At 45.5% G+C, this 24,863-nt stretch overlaps 1 protein-coding gene and 1 long non-coding RNA gene across 3 annotated transcripts; one reads left to right on the top strand and one right to left on the bottom strand.

The window, feature by feature from the left end:
* Positions 1–13,083: 13,083 nt before the first annotated feature.
* On the top strand, positions 13,084–20,301 carry LOC141042509 (uncharacterized). Of its 2 annotated transcripts, none has more exons than XR_012205599.1 (5): positions 13,084–13,274; positions 13,410–13,482; positions 13,560–13,626; positions 13,715–14,034; positions 19,564–20,301. It is a non-coding gene; the product is annotated as an uncharacterized lncRNA (long non-coding RNA). The 2 variants fall into 2 exon arrangements; XR_012205598.1 differs by having other exon boundaries at positions 13,548–13,626.
* Positions 14,065–19,555, bottom strand: LOC109770016 (uncharacterized). The gene has a single exon (XM_073511057.1). The coding sequence runs from the start codon at positions 18,915–18,917 to the stop codon at positions 14,490–14,492; it is 4,428 nt and encodes a 1,475-aa protein (XP_073367158.1). The 5' UTR covers positions 18,918–19,555; the 3' UTR covers positions 14,065–14,489.
* Positions 20,302–24,863: the final 4,562 nt, after the last annotated feature.

Genomic DNA, 24,863 nt, shown 5'->3' with positions numbered 1-24,863 from the left:
ACTATAGAGCCTACGTCTAAAGCATAGGGGACGACCTTCGTCCTTTCTCTATCTTCTGCTGTGGTCAAGTCTTGAGTCTCACTCAATACTCACACCTTGTAACACAGCCAAGAACTCCTTCTTTGCTGATCTATTTTGAACTCTTTCAAAATCATGTCAAGGTGTGCTGTCTTTTGAAAGTATCATCAGGCGTCTTGATCTATCTCTATGGATATTGATGCCCAATATGTAAGCAGCTTTATCCAGGTCTTCCTTTGAAAAACTCCTTTCAAACAACCCTTTATGCTTTCCAGAAATTTTACATCATTTCGGATCAACAATATGTCATTCACATATACTTATCAGAAATGTTGTAGCGCTCCCACTCACTTTATTGTAAATACAAGTTTCTAACAAACTTTGTATAAACCCAAAAACTTTGATCACCCCATCAAAGCATATATTCTGACTCCGAGATGCTTGCTCTAATCCATGGAAGGATCGCTGGAGCTAGCATACCTTTTAGCATCCTTAGGATCGACAAAACCTTTCTGATTGTATCACATACAACCTTTCCTTACGAAAACTGGTAAGGAAACTTGTTTTGACATCCATCTGCCAGATTTCATAAATGTAGCTAATGCTAACATGATTCCAACGGACCTAAGCATCGCTACGGATGAGAAAAACTCATCGTAGTCAACTCCTTGAACTTGTGAAAATACTCTTTGCCACAAGTCGAGCTTCATAGACGGTAACATTACCGTCCATGTCCGTCTTCTTCTTAAAGATCCATTTATCTCAATGGCTTGCCGATCATCGGGGCAAGCTCACCAAAGTCCATGCTTTGTTCTGATACATGGATTCTATCTCGGATTTCATGGCCTCGAGCCATTCGTCGGAATATGGGCCCACCATTGCTTCTCCATAGCTCGTAGGTTCATTGTTGTCTAGCAACATGACTTCCAAGACAGGATCACGCATTACTCTGAAGTAGTGCGCATCCTCGTCGTCCTACGAGGTTTGGTAGTGACGTGATCCGAAGTTTCATGATCACTATCATAAGCTTCCACTTCAATTGGTATAGGTGCCACAGGAACAACTTCCTGTGCACTGCTACACCCTAGTTGAAGCGACGGTTCAATAACCTTATCAAGTCTCCACCATCCTCCCACTCAATTCTTTCGAGAGAAACTTTTCCTCGAGAAAGGACTCGTTTCTAGAAGCAATTACTTTTGCTTCCAGATCTGAAATAGGAGGTATACCCAACTGTTTTTGGGTATTCTATGAAGATGCATTTATCCGCTTTGGGTTCGAGCTTATCACCTGAAACTTTTTCACATAAGCATCGCAGCCCCAAACTTTTAAGAAACGACAACTTAGGTTTCTATAAACGGTGTCGTCTCAACAGAACTGCGTGGTGCCCCTTTTAAAGTGAATGCGGTTTTCTCTAATGCCTAACCCATAAACGATAGTGGTAATTTGATAAGAAACATCATGGTATGCACCATATCCAATAGGGTGCAGTTATGATGTTCGGACACACCATCACACTATGGTGTTCCAGGCGGTATTAATTGTGAAACACTTTCCACAATGTCTCAATTGTGTGCCAAACTCGTAACTCAGATACTCATCTCTATGATCATATCATAGACATTTTATCCTCTTGTCACGATGATCTTCAACTTCACTCTGAAATTACTTGAACATTTCAATAATTCAGACTTGTGTTTCATCAAGTAAATACACTCAGCATCTACTCAAATCATCTGTGAAGTAAGAACACAACGATATCCACTGCATGCCTCAGCACTCATTGGACTGCATACATCAAAATGTATTACTTCCAATAAGTTGCTCTCTTGTTCCATCTTACTGAAAACGAGGCCTTTCAGTCATCTTGCCCATGTGGTATGATTTGCATGTCTCAAGTGATTCAAAATCAAGTGAGTCCAAACGATCCATCTGCATGGAGTTTCTTCATGCATATATACCAATAGACATGGTTCGCATGTCTCAATCTTTTCAAAAACGACTGAGTCCAAAGATCCATCTACATGGAGCTTCTTCATGCGTTCTATACCAATATGACTCAAATTGCAGTGCCACAAGTATGTGGTACTATCATTACTATTTTATATCTTTTGGCACGAACATGTGTATCAATACGACCGAGATTCATTTTAGGTGCAAGACCATTGAAGGTATTATTCAAATAAACAGAGTAACCATTATTCTCCTTAAATGAATAACCGTTTTGCGGTAAACATAATCCAATCATGTTCAACGCAAACACCAAATCTCGATGGTAGAGGGAGCATGCGATGCTTGATCACATCAACCTTGGAAACACTTCCAACACATATCGTTATCTCACCTTTAGCTAGTCTCCATTTATTCCGCAGCTTTTATTTCGAGTTACTAACACTTAGCAACCGAACCAGTATCTAATACCCTGGTGCTGCTAGGAGTACTAGTAAAGTACACATTCATATAACGTATATCCAATATACTTCTGTCGACCTTGCCTGCCTTCTCATCTATCAAGTATCTAGGGTAGTACTGCTTTAGTGACCGTTCCTCTCATTACAGAAGCACTTAGTCTCGGGTTTGGGTTCAACCTTGGGATTCTTCACTAGAGCAGCAAACGACTTGCTGTTTCATGAAGTATCCCTTTTTCCCTTGCCCTTCTTAAACTAGTGGTTTTACTAACCATCAACAATTGATGCTCCTTCTTGATTTCTACTCTCGCGGTGTCAAACATCGCGGATAGCTCAAGGATCATCATAATTGTCCTTGATATGTTATAGTTCATCACGAAGCTCTACTAGCTTGGTGGCAGTGACTATGGAGAACTATCACTATCTCATCTGGGAGATTAACTCCCACTTGATTCAAGCGATTGTGGCACTCAGGCAATCTGAGCACACGCTCAACGATTGAGCTTTTCTCCCTTAGTTTGCAGGCTTAAGAAACTTGTCAGAGGTCTCATACCTCTTGACGTGGGCACTAGTCTGAAATCCCAATTTCAGTCTTCGGAACATCTCTCATGTTCTGCGACATTTCAAAAACGTCTTTGGTGCCACAATTCTAAACCGCACTGAACTATCACGGAGTCATCAAAACGTGTATGTCAGATGTTTCGTAACATCTACAGACGACGCTGAGGTTCAGCACACCGAGCGGTGCATTAAGGACATAAGCCTTCTGTGCAGTAATGAGGACAATCCTCAGTTTACGGACCCAGTCCGCATAATTGCTACTACCAACTTTCAACTAAATTTTCTCTAGGAACATATCTTAACCAGTAGAACTAAAGCGCAAGCTATGACATAATTTGCAAATACCTTTTTGACTATGTTCATGATAATGAAGTTCATCTGATTATGAACTCCCACTCAGATAGACATCCCTCTAGTCATCTAAGTGAAACATGATCCGAGTTTAACTAGGCCGTGTCCGATCATCACGTGAGACGGACTAGTCAAGATCGGTGAACATCTCCATGTTGATCGTATCTTCTATACGACTCATGCTCGACCTTTCGGTCCTCCGTGTTCCGAGGCCATGTCTGTACATGCTAGGCTGTCAAGTCAACCTAAGTGTATTGCGTGTGTGCCGAGGCCATGTCTGTACATGCTAGGCTCGTCAACACCCGTTGTATTCGAACGTAAGAATCTATCACACCCGATCATCACGTGGTGCTTCGAAACGACGAACCTTCGCAACGGTGCACAGTTAGGGTGAACACTTTCTTGAAATTATTATAAGGGATCATCCTACTTGCTACCGTCGTTCTAAGCAAATAAGATGCAAAAACATGATAAACATCACATGCAATCAAATAGTGACATGATATGGCCAATATCATTATGCTCCTTTGATCTCCATCTTCGGGGCACCATGATCATCTTTGTCACCGGCATGACACCATGATCTCCATCATCATGATCTCCATCATTGTGTCTTCATGAAGTCGTCACGCCAACGATTACTTCTACTTCTATGGCTAACTCGTTTAGCAACAAGTAAAGTAATTTACATGGCGTTATTCAATGACACGCAGGTCATGCAAAATAATAAAGACAACTCCTATGGCTCCTGCCGGTTGTCATACTCATCGACATGCAAGTCGTGATTCTTATTACAGGAATATGATCAATCTCATACATCACATATATCATTCATCACATCTTCTGGCCATATCATATCACATAGCACTTGCTGCAAAAACAAGTTAGACGTCCTCTAATTGTTGTTGCAAGTTTTTACGTGGTTTATAGGTTTCTAGCAAGAACGTTTCTTACCTACGTATGACCACAACGTGATTTGCCAATTTCTATTTACCCTTCATAAGGACCCTTTTCATCGAATCCGTTCCGACTAAAGTAGGAGAGACAGACACCCGCTAGCCACCTTATGCATCTAGTGCATGTCAGTCGGTGGAACCTGTCTCACGTAAGAGTACGTGTAAGGTCGGTCCGGGCCGCTTCATCCTACAATGCCGCCGAAACAAGAAAAGACTAGTAGCGGCAAGAAGAATTGGCAAACTCAACGCCCACAACTGCTTTGTGTTCTACTCGTGCATAGTAACTACGCATAGACCTGGCTCTGATACCAATGTTGGGAATCGTAGCATAATTTAAAATTTTCCTACGCTCACCAAGATGCATCTATGGAGTCTACTAGCAACGAGGGGAAAGGAGTGCATCTACATACCCTTGTAGATCGCGAGTGGAAGCGTTCCAATGAACGTGGATGACGGAGTCGTACTTGCCGTGATCCAAATCATCGATGACCGAGTGCCGAACGGACGGCACCTTCGCGTTCAACACACGTACGGTGCAGTGACGTCTCCTCCTTCTTGATCCAGCAAGGGGAAAGGAGAGGTTGATGGAGATCCAACAGCACGACGTCGTGGTGGTGGATGTAGCGGGTCTCCGGCAGGGCTTCGCCGAGCTTCTGCGAGAGAGAGAGAGAGAGGTGTTGCAGGGGAGGAGGGAGGCGCCCAAGGCTTAGATCTTGCTGCCCTCCCTTCCCCCCACTATATATAGGGCCAAGGGAGAGGGGGGGCGCAGCCTTGCCCCTTCCTCCAAGGAAGGGTGCGGCCAGGGGGGAGTCCTTCCCCCCCAAGGCACCTCGGAGGTGCCTTCCCCCTTTAGGACTCTCCCCTTTTTCTTATCTCTTGCGCATGGGCCTCTTGGGGCTGGTGCCCTTGGCCCATATAGGCCAAGGCGCACCCCTTACAGCCCATGTGGCCCCCCGGGGCTGGTGGACCCCTTTGGTGGACCCCCGAACCCCTTTCGGCACTCCCGGTACAATACCGATAAAGCGCGAAACTTTTCCGGCGACCAAAATAAGACTTCCCATATATAAATCTTTACCTCCGGACCATTCCGGAACCTCTCGTGACGTCCGGGATCTCATCCGGGACTCCGAACAACTTTCGGGTTTCCGCATACATATATCTCTACAACCCTAGCATCACCGGACCTTAAGTGTGTAGACCCTACGGGTTCGGGAGACATGCAGACATGACCGAGACGCCTCTCCGGTCAATAACCAACAGCGGGATCTGGATACCCATGTTGGCTCCCACATGCTCCACGATGATCTCATCGGATGAACCACGGTGTCGAGGATTCAATCAATCCGTATGCAATTCCCTTTGTCAATCGGTATGTTACTTGCCCGAGATTCGATCGTCGGTATCCCAATACCTAGTTCAATCTCGTTACCGGCAAGTCTCTTTACTCGTACCGCAATGCATGATCCCGTGACTAACGCCTTAGTCACATTGAGCTCATTATGATGATGCATTACCGAGTGGGCCCAGAGATACCTCTCCGTTTACACGGAGTGACAAATCCCAGTCTCGATTCGTGCCAACCCAACAGACACTTTCGGAGATACCCGTAATGCACCTTTATAGTCACCCAGTTATGTTGTGACGTTTGGCACACCCAAAGCACTCCTACGGTATCCGGGAGTTGCACGATCTCATGGTCTAAGGAAAAGATACTTGACATTGGAAAAGTTCTAGCAAATGAAACTACACGATCTTTTATGCTATGCTTAAGTTGGGTCTTGTCCATCACATCATTCTCCTAATGATGTGATCCCGTTATCAATGACATCCAATGTCCATAGTCAGGAAACCATGACTATCTGTTGATCAACGAGCTAGTCAACTAGAGGCTTACTAGGGACAGGTTGTGGTCTATGTATTCACACATGTATTACGATTTCCGGACAATACAATTATAGCATGAATAATAGACAATTACCATGAACAAAGAAATATAATAATAACCATTTATTATTGCCTCTAGGGCATATTTCCAACAGTATCGATGAGGAAACCCATAAGTAAGATGTGACCTCCCTAAATAGTTAGTGTATTTTTTAATTTACTAAACTCACACTTTGTTACATAATTTGCAGGCTAACCAATATGGGCAGGGGTTGGAGTTTATACGATTGGAGGGAACACAACATTCAATGGGTACACAAGTGGGGAAATGAAGCACTAGCAGATATAGTGCATCAACTCAGGTACATTTTATTTACATTATTTTATTACGATGACCATACGATGCGTGAAGATGCTTTGCTTTCATCACAACGGTTTATGTTATTATTTAATTTTGCAGACCGTACGATGAAAGTACAGATCAAGCATAGAAGCAGTGGTACTGCATCAACACACGTACTAGCCTAGCCAGTCAACCAGCTACTATACCAACACATCTCACATAGGAGGAGCAGGCGCAGAGACATATTGAGCTGCATGCAGCTTACTATCGTGACCAGATGGTAATCACTTGTAACTTTTTTAGGTCCATCATTTCATAATTATTTCAACCAAATAACATCCAAATTTTGTTCAGCTTGAAGCTTGCAACGAAGTAGGTCAGATGGCTACGGAAAGCATGCCGGCCCGGGGCCCAGCTCGCAAGTCATTCCAGAAACGTTTTCAAGACTACGTGGCAAAAAAGTTCAGATGCGGTAAAGGCGACGACGTTGCCATTGGAGCGTACAACATGCCGGTAGCGAGGTCAGCCAGACCGAGTGCGGCGCCATCGTCCAGACCGAGCGAGGCGCGTACAAGCCATGGGCAGTGGGGGAGGGTCCGAGTACTACAACGACATTGCCACGACATGACTCATCTCTGCCACTTCATCGCTCTTCTTCGGTGCAGCTTCGTCAGGGCAGACATCTCAGGACCATGGCACAGGTTTGGATTTGATGCCCGAGCAGTATCTTTCCCCAAACCCATCTGCGTACACAGGATATGGCGCATACGCCCAAGGTGAGGGATCTCAGTCGTATCTCTCCACGCGAGGGATCTCCATGCCCGAGGAGACTCGTGTCCCAGATTTAAACCAGTACCACGTACAATGGCCAGACAGTACAGGCAACGGATCTGATCAGGTAGTCATGTTTACATTTTAATGCATTTACAATGATATCATATATTATCCTCTAACAGTTTGTTTACAATGTTTCTATGTGCAAGACATACCTGATGTTAATTGGGACGATGAGGACACCCAACGTGGCCTCAACACACGCATACGGGGAGCATCACATGATCATGGCGACACGGTTACATCAGTAGTTACAGAATCCTTCGGAGGGGACGTTATTGGCCCATCTTTTATCCCCGAGGAGTCACAACCATACGCCTACAATTACGCACCAGGTTCGCAGCAAGGATTCCAGACTCCACCACCTACGCAGGAGTCGCAGACACATGAAGCCGAACTGGAGTACGGCCGCGGTCTTTGTGTAACTCGACCACCTAATCGCTTGTCTCTTTCCGGTCCTAAGGAAAGGCCAGGTGGTCGTCGTCGACTAGGGTGATTCATCTATCCACGTGTGCGACCCATTGTATATACGTATGTCAGTATCGGACTTTTCGATTTAAACTTCTATGTATGCTGAAATAAAAATGCACCGGTCGGCAACAATGTTTCCCACCTATATCTCCCGCCATACTATCCTGCTTCACTCTTCGGCTTATGTTAGGCCGAAATGATTTTATTTTAATTTTGGCTGATGAATACTGTGCAACCATTGCCCATCTTAGACATTGAAAAAATATATTTTCGCCCAACCCTTTCCCCTCAATATTTCCCCGTCAACTCTTTCCCTCCATATGTTCCCGCCAACCCCTTCCCGCCATATCTTCCCGCCACCCGTTTCCCGCCAACCCCTTCCCGCCATATGTTCTCGCCAACCCTTTCCCGCCATACCGCAGTCGTTCTTTCCCGCCATTTTCTCCTCTCTACCTATAATACCCCCTTCAGACGGAGGTGGATAAGCATTCCAGTGTAGTGTAGTCGAGATGTCCCATTATCCTTTCGATCGTAGTTTTCATCCTGGGATGAGCAGGACTCTTCTGAGGCTAGGTACCGATTTCAGGATGGACAATAGAATAGTTCCATGGGACGAACTCACCGGTAGTGACACCATAATGAATGGGTTGGCTCATGAATTACATAGGTCTGGGTGGCCTGGAAGGACCTATGAGGAGGTACATAAAGAACTTCTTAGGTTGCATGCAAGGTGGAAGAACGTAGTGGAGCCAAAGAGTGAAACTTTTAGAAGGACTGCAGCAAAGCATCCATTTTATGGACAGACGACAGCGGGGACGAAGATGATATCTTCATGCCGCCGCTTTCGGGTTCTGCATCGTCAAAGGGCAAGAGTTTTGCATCGTCCAAGGGCAAGAGTACTGCATCCTTGAAGGGCAAGAGTTCTGCATCGTCCAAGGGTAAGAGTTCTGCATCCTCGAAGGGCAAGAGTTCTGCATCGACGGAGGATGCCGATGATGCCTTCATGTAGTTTTTAAGCTGTATTCTAGTTCTACAGTTTAATTCAGATGTACTTGCATTATTAGTTTGTACTCTCTTATTGTAGGGCATTATGTTCTATCTTAATTTCATTTTGTAGTTGTTACACGATGTTCGATAATTACTGGAGGGAAAGAAAATGCCACTAATTTATTCTAAAACTATATCTTTTTCATTACAACATGGTACAACTGAAAATAAGATACATCATACTATTGAAATAAAGCTACATTTAACTACTGAAATAAAGCTACATTAAACTGCAGGAATTAAGATACAATGATTGCGATATTTAAAATACTACCACAGGAATCTACTGAGTCCAGCGTGGATATTTTCCTTTTCCATCGCCAACTTCTTCTGCTGCCTTGGCCTCACGAGCCCTTTCTTTCTTTCTTTCTCTGTCTCTCCGCCGCACGAGCCTACTTTGGCTATCGTTCCTTCTCCTCCATGCGACGAGCCTCTTCCCCGTTTTTCTTTCCTAAATCCTGAAAAAAAAGGTGTTGCTTTGCATAGTATTCTTTTAACTCTCTCTTGCTCGGCTTTCTCCTCAGCTTCCGCCTTCTCGCGTCGCTCTTCCGCATAGAAACTATTCCACGCTCGGCGACTTCTTTCACGAATCTCAGTCACTGCCCAAGCCGGCATCTCCGTGTCAATCCAACGATAGTGCATGCATAGAGGCGGATGAGACTACAACAAGAAACAAGAATGTTATTAAAGAATCAATCAAAAAACCAACAATATCTATTCGTGATGGTTAAAGCATACCGGAGGCTTGTCGTACTCTGAAATAGCTACGGGTGGATCTTCCTCATAATTGGCGCACATGAAAAACTTCATGCCCAACCAATCTGAAAAATCCGTCACCTCCTTCACCTTGCAAAGATCGCCACACCAACACCGCAGGATTGCCACTCCCGGAGGCAAACTTGCATTCTTCATTTTCCTCGGCCTAATGCTTTGATCCGAGCAAGGCAAACTCATACCGACTAAAAAAAAGGCGGACACACTTTGCGCAGTGGCGATTTCGAGGGTGGCTGGACGATGGAAGACGAGAGCCTCAGTGCCTTGTTTTATAGGCTCGGACGACAAATGATGGAGAGAAAATAGGCGTGAACAGACAAAATGTTAGACGAGAAATACACGTGATTCAAACAGTGCAGAGGAGCACCGCAGAGTGTCGGCACAAGGCGTAAAAAATGCACCTAGCGCACAACATCGGATTCCCGCCCTTGGAAATGAGCGTCGTTGCATGGGAATCCTTGCCGTTTGCCACAGCACAGGCTGTCGGGCTGCATGCGTGGGAATCTTCGTGTGAGAATCAATCACCGCAGTCTGCAACAGGGACGCTCTTGCGCGTGCAGCAGCAACAGAGGTGCCGCCTACAGGTTCCCGCAGCGTTTGAGTAATTTCCGCAGTGCCGTCGCATCCGCTGAGGCAAAAGAAGCAAAAGCCGGAGTGATTCCCGGGTAGCAGCAGGGCATCAGCATGGCAAAAAGCAACCACTGTCGGGACAAGGGGTCAAAGTCCACAGTTTCCGGCCCGTGATAATCAGCGCTGCAAGGGAATCAGCGCCATCTAAGTCCTTGTCGCGTGTGCAGCACGAACAGCAGTCCGCCTCCTGCGGTGGCGGCGTGGCCCACCTGCCGGGCCCGCGCGCAGCAGGCCGTGTCGGCCAGGGAGTGGCAGGGCCAGCACTAGCCGCCTCGCCGGGTGGCGGCCAAGCCCACCACTCCTGGACCGTTCCGTCCCAGCTACGCCACTGTGCGGAAAACCGTTCTGCCCCGTGCGGCTGCCTCCTGCCGTGGCGGCCGGGCCCGCCACCTCCTGGCGTGGCGGCAGGTGCCACGTGTCGCCCGCCGCGCCTGCCGCCACGGGTGAGGGGGTCCTTTTTGTCAATTGCGTCTGGAGGGGGTCTTTTTTGGCAAATCCACTAGGCAGAGGGTCTCTTTCAACAAAAAAATCGTTATCTAGTGCACCGGTGCTTGTGGTGCACAACCCAACCCTTGCCCGTAATAGTTTGCTTGATCCGAGTATCTCAAACAATGTTTCTAGTTTCAATCTGATTTTTTTTGTGACAACATAGATTAATGTTGTGTGAATGTGTTATTTTTTAGCTTAATCTTTCAACATTCATAAAATAGTTAAACTAAACCGGGCGCATCGATGACACCAAATGCTCGAGTGCATCAGATATTTCCCCTTGGGTGAGGAAGGGGTGGGGCATTTGGAGAGTGAAATTGTAGAGATCCTAACAGAAATGCCCTAACATTATGGCTGATTGCATTTAATGCATCAACAACCAACGGTACTGGAGGTACTAGACGCGGCAAATCATGTCGGTGGGTAGAGAAATTGATGAGGTATGAAGTGATCCAGGACCCGGCTTTTATTAATTTTTATTTATACTCTTACTTCATTTGGACCCTATGGTTTGTTTGAATTTGAATATTTAAGTTTGAAAATATTGAACTTCAAATGTTTGTTGAATTGTGTGCATTACATTACCAGGTTTTGAATAAATATGGTGAAGTGTGTAAGAAAAATGATGAAATAATTGCCAAATAATTTATTTGATTACCTCCACATTTTTCCTAACTCCTTCGATTTGAGGAGTTAACGTTACAACCCCCCCTCCCCCCCCCTCACCGGCGCATAATAGTTTGGTCCATCCTAGTATCTCAAACTATGTTTCTAATTTCAATAGTCCCTCCGATCCATATTAATTGACGCTACTTTAGTGCAGAGTTGTACTAGAGTAGCGTCAATTATGGATTGACGAGAGTATGGATTTTTGTGTGACAATATAGAGTGATGTGTGAGAGAGAGTATCTGGTGCTCAGACGCTCAGGTGCTATGGTGATATAGGTTTCTCCGTCGTTGGATCTTGGATCGGATGACATCTGGGAAGCTACCGGATCTGCTGGCCCTATGCGCAATTTTCAGGCTCCTAGTTTTTCTTTTGCAAAAAGTTCGTGAACTCCTGGGAGATCTCAGATCCATCGGCTCCCAGAAGCTCGTATCATCGTAGCACCTGAGGGCCTGTAGCACCAGATATTTCCTCGTGATGTTGTGTTAATGTGTTAAAAATTCTATTTCACAAAAAATGTGTTAAATTTTTTGCTGAAATTTTCAACATTTATAAAGTAGCTAAACTAAATCGGGTGCATCAATAACTTTGGGATTTTGTATTTTGAACATGATGGAACTTTGAGGAACTTGCAATGGGACACATGGAAAAATTAAAATAAAAACCTTCTCAGAAAAACACATGGCAACTTTTGGGGGGATTTGAAAACGGGCACATGGTAAATATATGAATTGTGTTCTTTTAAAAGCAGTTGCAAATTTAGGAAATTTGCAATCCACACATGGCAAGTTTTAGGAAATTTTTTCTCTAAAGAAGACATGACAAAAATTGTGAATGGCACATGGCAAATTTAGGAGGTACAACTTCTCCCGTAAAAATTCATGGAAAAAATGCCATGGGAACAGAAAATTGTTAAGTTGCAATTGCAATCACACACGCAAAAAGGAATTTTCCATGGCGAAAGTATTGATACATGTAAAAAAAGGGATGCATGGCAAATGTTGAGACATGGCAAAAGTAACAAAAAAGAATGTAATCCATTCGTTTCTAAATATAAGTCATTTTAGAGATTTCAATACAGACTACATACAGATGTATATAGATGTATTTTAGAGTGTAGATTCACTCATTTTGCTCCGTATGTGGTCCATATTGAAATCTCTAAAAAGACTTATATTTAGAAATGGCGGGAGTACATGTTATTTTTAACCTAGAAACATGGCAAATTTGCCATGGCAAACAAAAATTGGGGACATGGCAAAAGAAATTAAGGAAAAGCCTTAGGAACTCCAAGACAAAAATTAGGGCAATACATTTATGACCAATATAAGGCAAAAAAAAACAAGCTGAAAGAGGTAGATTGGGCCAACTAAATTACTCCCTCCGTCTCATAATATAAGATTATTTTTTACACTTAAGAGCATTTTTTACATTAGTGTAGTGTCAAAAACGTTCTTATATAATGAGACGAAGGGAGTAGTTTATGAGACTAGATCGTGCCAAAACTGTTAACGGCTAAACAGAAAAGGTGAATTATTCCCCAAAAGGTGAATTATTTGGGTAGAACAATTAACTTTTACCAATAAAGGAGAATGCACTTGCTTGTCTCATCTAACTTAAGTCAGGTGACTTTAGAGAGGATGACACGTGGGCCGTCACCTCCGCATCCCCACACTCTTTTCTCCGTCCTCCTCTTCCAGGCTCGGCGGCTGGACCCTCGCCGTGGCCTCCTCCGTCGCGGCCTCGATCGAAACCGAACAAGATCGCCCAGTACCAACGAAGTGGAAGGACAAAGCCGTCGCCAGTGTCGTGTTTTGCGGCTCGTCGTCGTTCACGGATTCGAGGTAAGGCGGGGGCGCTGTGCCTCCTCCAACCCCTTCCGATCTGCTGATCTCAAAGAGGAATTAGAGCAGCAGAGACTACATTTTCTTGATGATTTTCCTCCCTGATGCCTAATAGGCGTACTTCTGTCTCTGCAGGCCTTATGCTTCGATTTGATTTCTTGCATTAGGAAGTGAAGATTGTTATGCAAGTGTCTGAACTTTTCTGAAGGTCTTATGCTCCTCTGCACCCATGTAGATTGTTATCAAGTTCTTTTTCTGAATGAATTGCTGTAGATGGATTTTCAGATAGATGACTACAATGGATACGTCACAGCCTAATGGAGCATTTCTCACTGTTTAGTTCCACCGTCAGGTTTTGATCCGTGGAGTGACAATTCGGTGACGAGGTACCCTGTCTGACTGAGTTTGTATGCCTAATATCTCTGCTTCTGTCCCTGCAGGTCTTATGCTTCGATTTGGTTTCTTACATGAGGAAGCGAAGAACCGAGATTGCTGCATGTGTCTGAACATTTCAAGTGGATTGGTAAATATGGAGCTGTATTGGCTTCTCCACCAGCAAACGATGGGAGACACTATGCGAGCTACCAAATGCACGCCAACATACAGCTGAAAACAATTTCGATTCTTCCCGGGGCGCTAGTTGCAGACAGATTGTGTCACACATTCTTAATTTGCATAAAGTTCTGCTTCAAGTACATAGTCAGGCATCAGTGCAAGAGCTACTCAGCTGGTTTGAAGCAAACGGATGCCTACATTAGAGGTAACTGTATCCAGTTCATCTTTGAGTTGCAGAACCCAATCAAAGCATGCATACTGATATCACACTGTATATATTAATAAGAAGTCAAATGTGTCCACAATCATCACACTTTATTACATGATACTGTACACAAATGCATACGATGTTTTATACAAAGGAAAGTCACACAAATTCAAATCCAAGCATAGATACAACCGTTTACGCTCAATCGGAGCCACTAGGGCACTCATGTAGAGCAAGTAAATGGACACACTTAAGTTGTAATGCACGCAGAACTTAAACACGCATCAGAAAAAAATTCAACAGACAAGAAGAACAGATTGCAATCCACACTAGCACACGCAAACCACACCGTGCGATCAACGGAGAGGCCCTTCCGGTGTCAAACCTGTTTCTTCCAGCAGAAAGAGAATGTTGCAGCATCCTTGTCATCCTCTTCTTCATCTCCTTTTTGCTTAGTCTTGAGTTTTTGGTCCATTGAGTTTAAGACTAGGCTTGTTTTTATGGTTTTCAATGGCATCTCTCACCTCAGGAGGGACTTGGTCACCCTTGAACTCGAGCTCCTTCAATCTGGGAAGTTTGTCGATGCCGGACAGAGATGTGGAAGATGACCAGACAATCTTCTCGAGCCTAGAAGCAGACCCGTTGTTGAAGACAATCTTGGTGATGGCCGAGCAGTCAACAACAAGGAGGTTGAGCCATAAGAACTCATCTTTTTCTAATGTGATCTTGTTTTGTGTTCCACCAAAAGACTTGTCCAAGAGCACCAGACAGCGTATATTTGGTTTCTTGGTGAGCAGTTGTAGAGCAGCTTGCTCTAGCAATGTATTACGAAGAGTCAGCTTGGCTATCTGTTTGGCATTGTCAAATGATGACAGCAAACTGCCGCAAAAGCTGCTGTTCAACTCAAGCTCTTTCAATTCAGAAAGATACTCAACTCCAGAAATAGAACATATGCTGGTGATAGACAAAACCATCTTCTCGAGCTCACTGGCTGCACCATCCTCAAAAGTGATATTAGTCAAGTCCGAGCCCTCAACAACAAGGTACTTGAGGCATCTGAATTCACCTTCCTTGAAGTTCAGCATGTGCTCGGTGCATACAATGTGTTGGAGCCTAACACACCGTAACTTGGGCAGCTTGGCAAGGACTTTCAGATCATCTTGGCTCAGCAGAGTGTGACCTAGAGTTATCTTGGCAAGTTTGTTGTTATTACCTTCTATGAAAAATGGAAGAAGACGCCCATTTTGTGTGGTTCCCTTGATGCTTAGAGACTCGAGAATCTTGGGATGGTTCTTGACATCTGGAAACTCTGCCTCGCATGGTGTGGCTACGGGAATAGTAGTGATTGACAGAGAACGGAGGCACTCATGTAGGTCACTGATCGTCTGAAGCAAATTCTTGAGGTGACTATCCTTATCATCGGTAACCACACCTAGCTTCCTCAGCTGCCATAGCTTTCCAATATCTTTTAAATCATAACTCTGCTGGGCCTTGACATTGGATAGTACCTCCATGCTTACCATTTTGTCGATCCTATGAGGAATCCGACTACTAGATCCAAAATTGTTTGGATCAATGTGACCAGAAAGCAGACGCTTCAGCTTCAAGAGCAGGATATTTGCTGTTGCATGTTGAGGTATTGCAGTTTGTCGGATATCCAGTACCTCTAGCTCACGGAGGTTGTTGATTTCACTGGGTAGCTGGGTAATATCTGTTCTCCTCAGGCTCAGATACTTGAGCAATAACATCTTGTTGCAGATATCCTTGAGGTACCGCTGGTTCTTCCCGCCAAAGCACTGACAACCTTCTAGATCTAGCACCTTGAGCAGTGACACTTGAGATGATTTAGAGAGGCCCTGGAAGAATTTATCAATTCTATCGGAGCTGCGGAGTTGGAGATCGTTGAAAATGGAGAAGTGGCGAGCCAAGTGATGTGACAGGCGTGTCTCCACAATGTGTTGTTTTCTGGCGATGGCAGTAATGAATCCATGAACCGGATCACCAACGATGCAACTCTTTACATTTCCTGTGGTACCAATATCTGCAGGATGAACAAGGCACCGGCCAACAAGTGCGTCAAAACATCGGTTGGCCTGACGCATAGAACTGGGCCAATCTTCCTTGGATGTCAGCCCTTCTGCAACCCACCGTGCAACCAAGGTTGACCGACTGATCTTTTGTCCCGGAGAGAAGATAGCTAGGTACAGAAAGCAGGACTTGTATTCTTTAGGCAGGTCATTGTAAGAGAACTTGACCATCACCTTAGCAATGTTGTTGAATGATGTTGTTGGTAAAGCCTGCAAGGTGCTATGCAGCTTTTGTAACTCCTCGCCGCTCCTCTTGGGGTTAGCATACAAAGCATGAGTGAAGACCTTCATGCAGAATTCATGTGGCTCACACTCATACAAGATATCATGAAAAATTTGGGGGTTGTAGCTGTCTTCATTCTTCTGCTGACTAGTTAGCTTGAGCACTGTATCATGGTAGAGGCCAGCAAGAGAATAGTCTATTGGTTCCCGAGGTGGGTAACAATATTCTTTAGCCAGCTGGATGTCCTTTGCGGCGGTGACAATCATCAAATCGGCACTGCAGTTTAACAGGCTCAAAGCATTTCTGATATCCTCACATGTGGAAACATCCATCAGCTCATCAACTTTTAGGATAAACAGGGGGCACTCACACCTGTTATCCCGGAACGGATGAGGATTCAAGTTATTTTTAATCTCGTTCACGAGCCCTTTGATCTTGAGCTGCTCTTTGAACTCGTGCTTCATTTTTTCCATCATCTGGTCCACGAAACCGGCACGTATTTTTTCAGAAACAGTTTCTGGGTTTTGATCCGGAGCACCAGGTTCACCTGTCCCTTCACTCTTGTCATATTTGCCTTGCTGCAACTCCCGTAAGATGTCTTCCTTTGCGTCATGGATGAGTTTTTTGATTTGATCCTCACCCAGTGTAGGCGTTGTGGTCTTTGTAGCTTGCTTGTCCAAGGATCTGTCTTGGGCCTGCACGGGCTTGCTGCTGCTGCTGCTGCTCTTGGGAAACAGCTTCCTCAGGATGTGTGCATATTGTGCCTCATCAAGCTGAATCCGTGGCGTACTCCTCCTCCTCCTCCTCCTCCTCCTCCTCCTCCTCCTCATCTCCTCCTCCTCCTCTTCTTCTTCATCATCATTATCATCATCATCCTCATCATCATCATCATCATCTTCTTCTTCTTCTTCTTCTTCTTCTTTTTCTTCTTCTTCTTTCTCCTCCTCCTCCTCCCTGTGTATGGTTACTTCTCCTTCCATATCCTCCTCCCTATGTGCGGCTACTTCTCCTCCCCCCTCGATATCCTCCTCCCTGTGTATGGCCACTTCTCCTTCTCCCACCTCCATATGCCTGGTTGTTTCTCCTCTCCCGCCCCCTTCTTCCTCTTCGTCCCTATGTATGGTTATTTCTCCTTCCCTCTCCTCCATATCCTCCTCCCTATGTATGGCTACTTCTCCTCCCCCCTCCTCCATATGTTTGGATGTTACTTCTCCTCCTCCCTCTTCTTCCATATGCTTAACTGCGGCTTCTTCTCCTTCCACCCCCATATTCTTGGCAGCTTCTCTCTCTTCAATCTTCTTGTCCTTTTCCTCTACTTCCATATGCTCCTTGAGCTTCTTGACGATGATGTTGTCCTTGTCCCACGGTGGTAATCTATGCATGTCTTTGTTCTTCCCTTTTTGATCTTGTTGAGACGCTGTCTGGAGCAGCAGCTGAAGTAGTACGTCTAGGTCCAACTTGTCAAAATCACCCTGAAGCTTGTCGCCCTTGGGAAGCCCGTCGCCCTTCTCTAGTCGACCTTGAATATCACTTTTGATTTTGTCAAGCTTTTCATAAATCTTCATCTCTTCGATATTCTCCTCGATGTCAAGAAGAGCAATAGCCCTCTTCTTTTCACGGTAAATTTGCCATCTTCTTAGGTAAACTTCCCAAGAGTCCAGATCCTCTTGGCCTTCTGTGCCTTGCTCCTGGGGATTGGACTTGGCAAGCTTAAGCTCCCGCAGAATGTAGAAGAGAACCTCCTTGGGCCGTAGCAGCATAAAATCAGGGTGCACAGCTGGGATGTCAACCACGACAATGCGATGGTAGCCCCTCCGGTTTTGACTCAAAAGCCAAGTTTCTTGTACAAGAGCGAGGAGGTCCTCATATGTGTAGGGTGCCACCACGACCATGGACAAAGTTTCGCCGGCGTTACCAGGGACTCCTTGCAACCACTCCCATAGCTTTGCCTTGACGTAGTCGTCCAGAGTGCGAGGCTTAGTGAAGGCTCTTGGACCAGAATGGCCGTCGGTCGCCATTGCCCCCATGAGTTGACCATCACCGTCTTCTTCTTCGTCATCCCCGGCCGCATAGCCACCTGCCGCAGCAGCCCACAACGACGAGGATGCCGTCAGAGCCAATTGCCCCTTCCCGGACTTGTCCGGGACCTCCACGCCGTACCTCAACCGCCGCTCGCCGACATCGCGTGCCCGCTCCTTGAGAAGACGCAGCTGCTCAGCCGCGCGGTGCTGTGCAGCCAGCTTGTGCAAGAACCAGGTCGCCCACCAGAGGTAGCCTCGGAGCCCACCTCTGGCGCGGTGGATGTCAGGATTCCCCCTGTAGAGGTAGAGGTCGATGCAGTTGTTGCAGTCCTGGGCGAGCAGCCGCACCTGGTTCATCCAGGTGCGCACCTGCTCGTCGTGCTCGCCGCCGGGGGGCGCCCACCTGGCCAGGTGCGCCAGGAAGCTCTTCATGCTCTCCATCTCCTCTTTGATGAACTGCACGTCGTCCCGGACGCCGCGCAGCAGCAGGGCCTCGCTGCGGATGACGACCAGCAGCGAGCTCACGGCGCCCGCCGCGAGCTCGGCCATGGCTCCTCCCTCTCCTTCCGCCCGCCGGCTGGTGTTTTCTGGTCGAACTGGTCTCCCTCTCGCCGGGGGAGAACGAGGCTAGCTGAGCCGGGTGATGGCGACGACTCGCCTCATTGGATATGTTATGTTGTTCTCGCGCGCCACGCACAAATTTAAATTATCGGTGTCGTCACACACGCTTACGCTTGTGCACCTTCTCTCTCACGCAACGCACTGATTTAACTATATCGACTTGACTTGACGAACGGTATCGTCAAGGGCGTTCACACGCTGTGCAGTCATTGACATTGGCTAGTTGCATTTCCCGCGGGCGGGAACTGTGGTGGCATCCATATCCACTACTGATGGTGACACTAGTTTAGACTCTTAAGCAGCCGGGGTCTACGTCAGCTAAGTGGCCTAAGATTATTCACTCATCTCTGCATACATCATTTATGCATATCAATAAGTAAAATGAGCAAATCTTGAGTCATCAAAAGAAAAGAAAAAACACAAAACTTTAACCACTGAAAGAAGCAAGCTCATTTTTCTTATTGGTGCTTACGGCTATGATGTGAACCATTTGGACTATGATAATAAGATCATCATTGAGCAGTTCTTGCATCGTGCTTCTGACTTTGTGTTCAAATTTTTGGCATTTTTACAGCAGTGACATCCGTTGTGTAGGCGGTGGGACAGAGGCCGGCTAAGCAGCATGCTGGATGGTCTAGAGGTGGTCGGCTGGCAGATCGTAGGGCCTGTTTGGTTTGCTTCCTCAAAAAGAACGTTAGATTTCTCAAGCCTAACATTGAAATTACTGCCTGGCTAAGTAGCATTTTCGCTTGTGTGGGAGTAGGGCATTTTGGAGACCGAGCTCCATGGAGCCCTTTACTTTGAAAAATTCAAAATTCATAAATTTCAGTTCAAAAAATTCTGAAAAAAAATTACGCATGTATGCAAGGATGTAAAGTGTATGTGTGAAAAATTTCAGGATGAAATACCTTGAATTGCGAACTGCACAAAAAAAAACAAAGTCATAGACTTTAAAGATGAACAGTACCTATGCTAAAAAGCCTCAGATTTGTCTTTTTGTGTAGCTCATGTTTTATTGTATTTCGACCTAAAAATTTGCACACATATACCTTATGTATCTAGGTATATGTGTATTTATTTTCAGAATTTTTTGAAACTGAAAAGTTTGAACTTTGAAGTTTTCAAATAAAGACCTCCATGGAGCTCGGTCTCTGTTTAGCATTTTCGCTTGTGTGGCCTCCAACCAAACGCGCCCATAACGCACCCCTAGCAGTTGACTCCTCAGAGAGGCATGTTGTACATTTCCTTTTCACTTTTGGGCATCTGGTACATTACAACTACATGCTTCGCTCTATGATGAGGTGGTAATTAACACATTCTCTCCGGTCCTTTTTAGTCTGCATATAAGTTTTGTCTGAAGTCAAAGTATTTCTAATTTTACCAAACTTATAGAAAAAAGTATCAATATTCACAATACCAAATCAATATCATTATATTCATTATGGAATGTAGTTTCATATTTATATATTTGGTATTGTAAACATTGATATTTTCTAATATAAATTCGGTCAAACTTCGCAAAGTTTGACTTGACACAAATCTTATACGCGAAGTAAAAAGGACAGGAGGGAGTACATGTTGGCAGTTGTGAATAGATGAGAGACAATTTGCTGCAAATCCATTTTAAAATAGTTGAAGTTCTAGGTTTTTTTTTCAAGTCAAGCTTCACTAAGTTGGATCAAGTCTATATAAAAATGTATCAACATCTACAAAACCAAAATTATTTCATTAATTCAGTATGAAATATATTTTCACATTATATATATTTGATATCATAGATCTTTGCGGATTTTTTATGTAAATCCTAGAACTTCAATTATTTTGTAACAGAGGGAGTAATAAACAAAAAACACATGTAACATAGCAAATTTAGATTGAGGCAACACAACGTCATGCATGCCACACAACATGTTCAGCAAGTGGGCACCACTGCCTGGCGGCGACCATGTGCTGGCGCATGCCACCACGCCATCACTTAGTTGATGGAGAGATATGGGAAGGTGATGTAAGCTAAATATAAACTACGTATAACAATTAGTTGCTACAATCATATTAAAAAAAACGTATAACAATTAGTTGACACACAACAATCATATTGCTCGGAGGCGTTTTATTGAACATGTCTCGTGCACATAACAGAGTGGAAACGTAGAGAAGGAGAAACAATGATACATGAAAGTTATTGATGCAGCGCACATGCGGAGGGAAGAGCTCGACCAGCCTTCAGCTCTTTGAGCTCACAGGGAAAATAGTTACTGTGTTCCAGCTAGCGGTGGATGAAATGAATCTTAATTCCCATCTCCAGATCATGCACAAAAGGCAATGGCCTAAATGATCATGGATGAACGGTGTTAGAGCATCTCCACCACCCCCCCGCCCCCCCTCCAAGAAGCCTCCCAGGGCAACTTTTTTAGCGCCGGCATCAAAAAAACACAGTCACGGTCCCAGGAGCTCAAAATTCACCTGTTTCGACTGAAATTGGCGCTGATGGACTTAGGCCAAATCCAACGCGCTGGGGCCGACCGGGGCACCGGGGGAAAGAAAAATGGTGCCAAAACTTTCCGCGCCAGATTCCCACCCCGTGGGCCCGCCGAGTCAGCGACTAGGCATTGTCATCCTCATCGCCTTGCCTCGGCTCCCGCGCGAATCAATGCCAAGGCTGCTGCCGGTCAGCCTACCATTGATCACGGGCGGCGCAGTGATAGCGAGCCGCCGCGCGTCCTGCCCTTTCCCGCCACGCGTCCACACTGCTGCCGCCCCCTCGCTGCTATAAAAGCCGGCCCTCGTCGCCACTCGCCGCACACTCGCCACAGCCATCTCTCTCTCTCGCCTGCCTCCAGCGCCGACCACCTTCTCTCCTTCGCTCTGGAGGAGATCGCAGCGCGGCGCCGCGGCCGTGACGAGGGCGGCGTCGTTGTGCTCTCCAACAACAACGACGAGGTCGCTGCGCCGAGCCAGCCGGTCCGCAGCGACGACCCAGGCTGCAGCAAGGACGGCGCTCCGAAGGACGGGCCGCCGAGCGACGGCGACGGCGGCGACGACTACACCGCCTTCTACAAACTCCTCGGCATGAACTAGGAGTAGTTAATTTTCTATTTTCTTATCTATGTAAAAATTCGCCAAATATTAATGAAATCGCCTATATTTCGTCCAAATGTTACTGAACTTCGTCGAATTTGTGCTTTTAAAAAAAGATTTTGCCCATGCCGGTACGGTCTCGGCTGGGTATCGGTTCGCCCCCACACCCAAATTATCGTCGGCAGGCCCCCAAGAGGCACTATTTTTCGCCTAAAATCGCCCTTCGGGGGCCGAACGGCTGGTAATGCCCTTAATCTAAACTAGAGACTGAAGGAAATATGCCCTAGAGGCAATAATAAAGTTGTTATTTATATTTCCTTATATCATGATAAATGTTTATTATTCATGCTAGAATTGTATTAACCGGAAACTTGATACATGTGTGGATACATAGACAAAACACTGTGTCCCTAGTAAGCCTCTACTAGACTAGCTCATCAATCAAAGATGGTTAAATTTCCTAACCATAGACATGTGTTGTCATTTGATGAACGGGATCACATCATTAGGAGAATAATGTGATGGACAAGACCCATCTGTTAGCTTAGCATAATGATCGTTAAGTTTTATGGCTATTGCTTTCTTCATGACTTATACATATTCCTCTGACTATGAGATTATGCAACTCCCGAATACTGGAGGAACACCTTGTGTGCTATCAAACGTCACAATGTAACTGGGTGATTATAAAGATGCTCTACAGGTGTCTCCGAAGGTGTTTGTTAGGTTGGCATAGACCGAGATTAAGATTTGTCACTCCGAGTTTCGGAGAGGTATCTCTGGGCCCTCTCGGTAATGCACATCACTATAAGCCTTGCAAGCAATGTGACTAATGAGTTAGTTACGTAATGATGCATTACGGAACGAGTAAAGAGACTTGCCGGTAATGAGATTGAACTAGGTATAATGATACCGACGATCGAATCTCGGGCAAGTAACATACCGATGACAAAGGGAATGACGTATGTTGTTATGCGGTTTGACCGATAAAGATCTTCGTAGAATATGTAGGAACCAATATGAGCATCCAGGTTCCGCTATTGGTTATTGACCGGAGATGTGTCTCGGTCATGTTTACATAGTTCTCGAACCCGTAGGGTCCGCACGCTTAACGTTCGATGACGATTTGTATTATGAGTTATGTGATTTGATGATCGAGTTTTATTCGGAGTCTCGGATGAGATCACGGACATGACGAGGAGTCTCGAAATGGTTGAGAGGTAAAGATCGATATATTGAAAGGCTATATTTGAACACCGGAAGTGTTCCGGGTGATACCGGGTCACCGGAAGGGGTTTTGGGCAACCCCCGGCAAAGATATGGGCTTAATGGGCCAAGTAAGGGAACACACCAGCCCACAAGGGGCTGGTGCGCCCCCTATAGGGCCAGCCACGTGGGGAGAAAGGGAAAGGAGAGGAGGGAAAGGAAAGTATATATGAAGTAGGACTCCTACTTCCTTCCCCTCCCCCTCCTTCCTTTCCCCCTTGTCCAAATATGGTAGGGGGGGGCAAATTGGAATAGGGGCCCAAGTAGGATTCCTCCTACTTGGGCGTGCCCCAGGCTACCTCCCTCCCTCTCCCTCCTTTATATACGTGGGGAGGGCACCCCTAGAACACACATCAATTATTCCTAGCCGTGTGTGGCGCCCTCCTCCACAGTTAACACATCGGTCATATCGTCGTAGTGCTTAGGCGAAGCCCTGTGCCGGTAACTTCATCATCATCGTCGCCACGCCGTCGTGCTGACGGAACTCTCCCTCGTCTCAACTGGATCAAGAGCTCGAGGGACGTCATCGTGCTGAACGTGTGCAGAACTCGGAGGTGCCGTATGTTCGGTGCTAGGATCGGTTGAATCGCGAAGACGTTCGACTACATCAACTGCATTACTAAACGCTTCCGCTTTCGGTCTACGAAGGTACGTGGACACACTCTCCTTGCTCGTTGCTATGCTTCTCCTAGATAGATCTTGCGTGATCGTATGAATTTTTTTGAAATACTACGTTCCCCAACAGTGGCATCCGAGCCAGGTCTATGCGTAGATGTTATATGCACGAGTAGAACACAACGAGTTGTGGGCGATAATAGTCATACAGCTTACCAGCAACGTCTTACTTTGATTCGGCGATATTGTTGGATGAAGCGGCCCGGACCGACATTACATGACCGTGTTCATTAGATTGGTTCTACCGACGTGCTTCGCACACAGGTGGCTGGCGGGTGTCTGTTTGTCCAACTTTAGTTGAATCGAGTTTGACTACGCTCGGTCCTTGTTGAAGATTAAAACAACACACTTGACGAAAAATCATTATGGTTTTTGATGCGTAGGTAAGAACGGTTCTTGCTAGAAGCCTGTAGCAGCCACGTAAAACTTGCAATAACAAAGTAGAGGACGTCTAACTTGTTTTTGCAGGGCATGTTGTGATGTGATAGGGTCAAGATGTGATGAGATATAAATTGTTGTATGAGATGATCATGTTTTGTTAAAGTTATCGGCAACTGGCAGGAGCCTTATGGTTGTCTCTTTATTGCATAAGATGCAAGCACCATATAATTGCTTTACTTTATCGCTATGCGATAGCAATAGTTGCAAAAGCAATAGTTGGCGAGACGACCATGTGACGACACATTGATAGAGATCAAGATGATGGAGATCACGGTGTCATGCCGGTGACGATGGAGATCATGACGGTACTTTGGAGATGGAGATCAAAGGCACAAGATGATGATGGCCATATCATGTCACATATTTTGATTGCATGTGATGTTTATCTTTTATGCATCTTATTTTGCTTAGTAC

This window comes from Aegilops tauschii, chromosome 3 (assembly GCF_002575655.3).
Source record: "Aegilops tauschii subsp. strangulata cultivar AL8/78 chromosome 3, Aet v6.0, whole genome shotgun sequence".
NCBI lineage: Eukaryota > Viridiplantae > Streptophyta > Magnoliopsida > Poales > Poaceae > Aegilops > Aegilops tauschii.
Note: the sequence above shows the minus strand (reverse complement) of the source record. Positions and strands in the feature narration are given on the sequence as shown.

What these genes read in the sequence shown, in the direction of transcription:
- LOC109770016 (XM_073511057.1), bottom strand. Translation starts at nt 18,917, where the DNA reads ATGGCCGAGCTCGCGGCGGGCGCCGTGAGCTCGCTGCTGGTCGTCATC.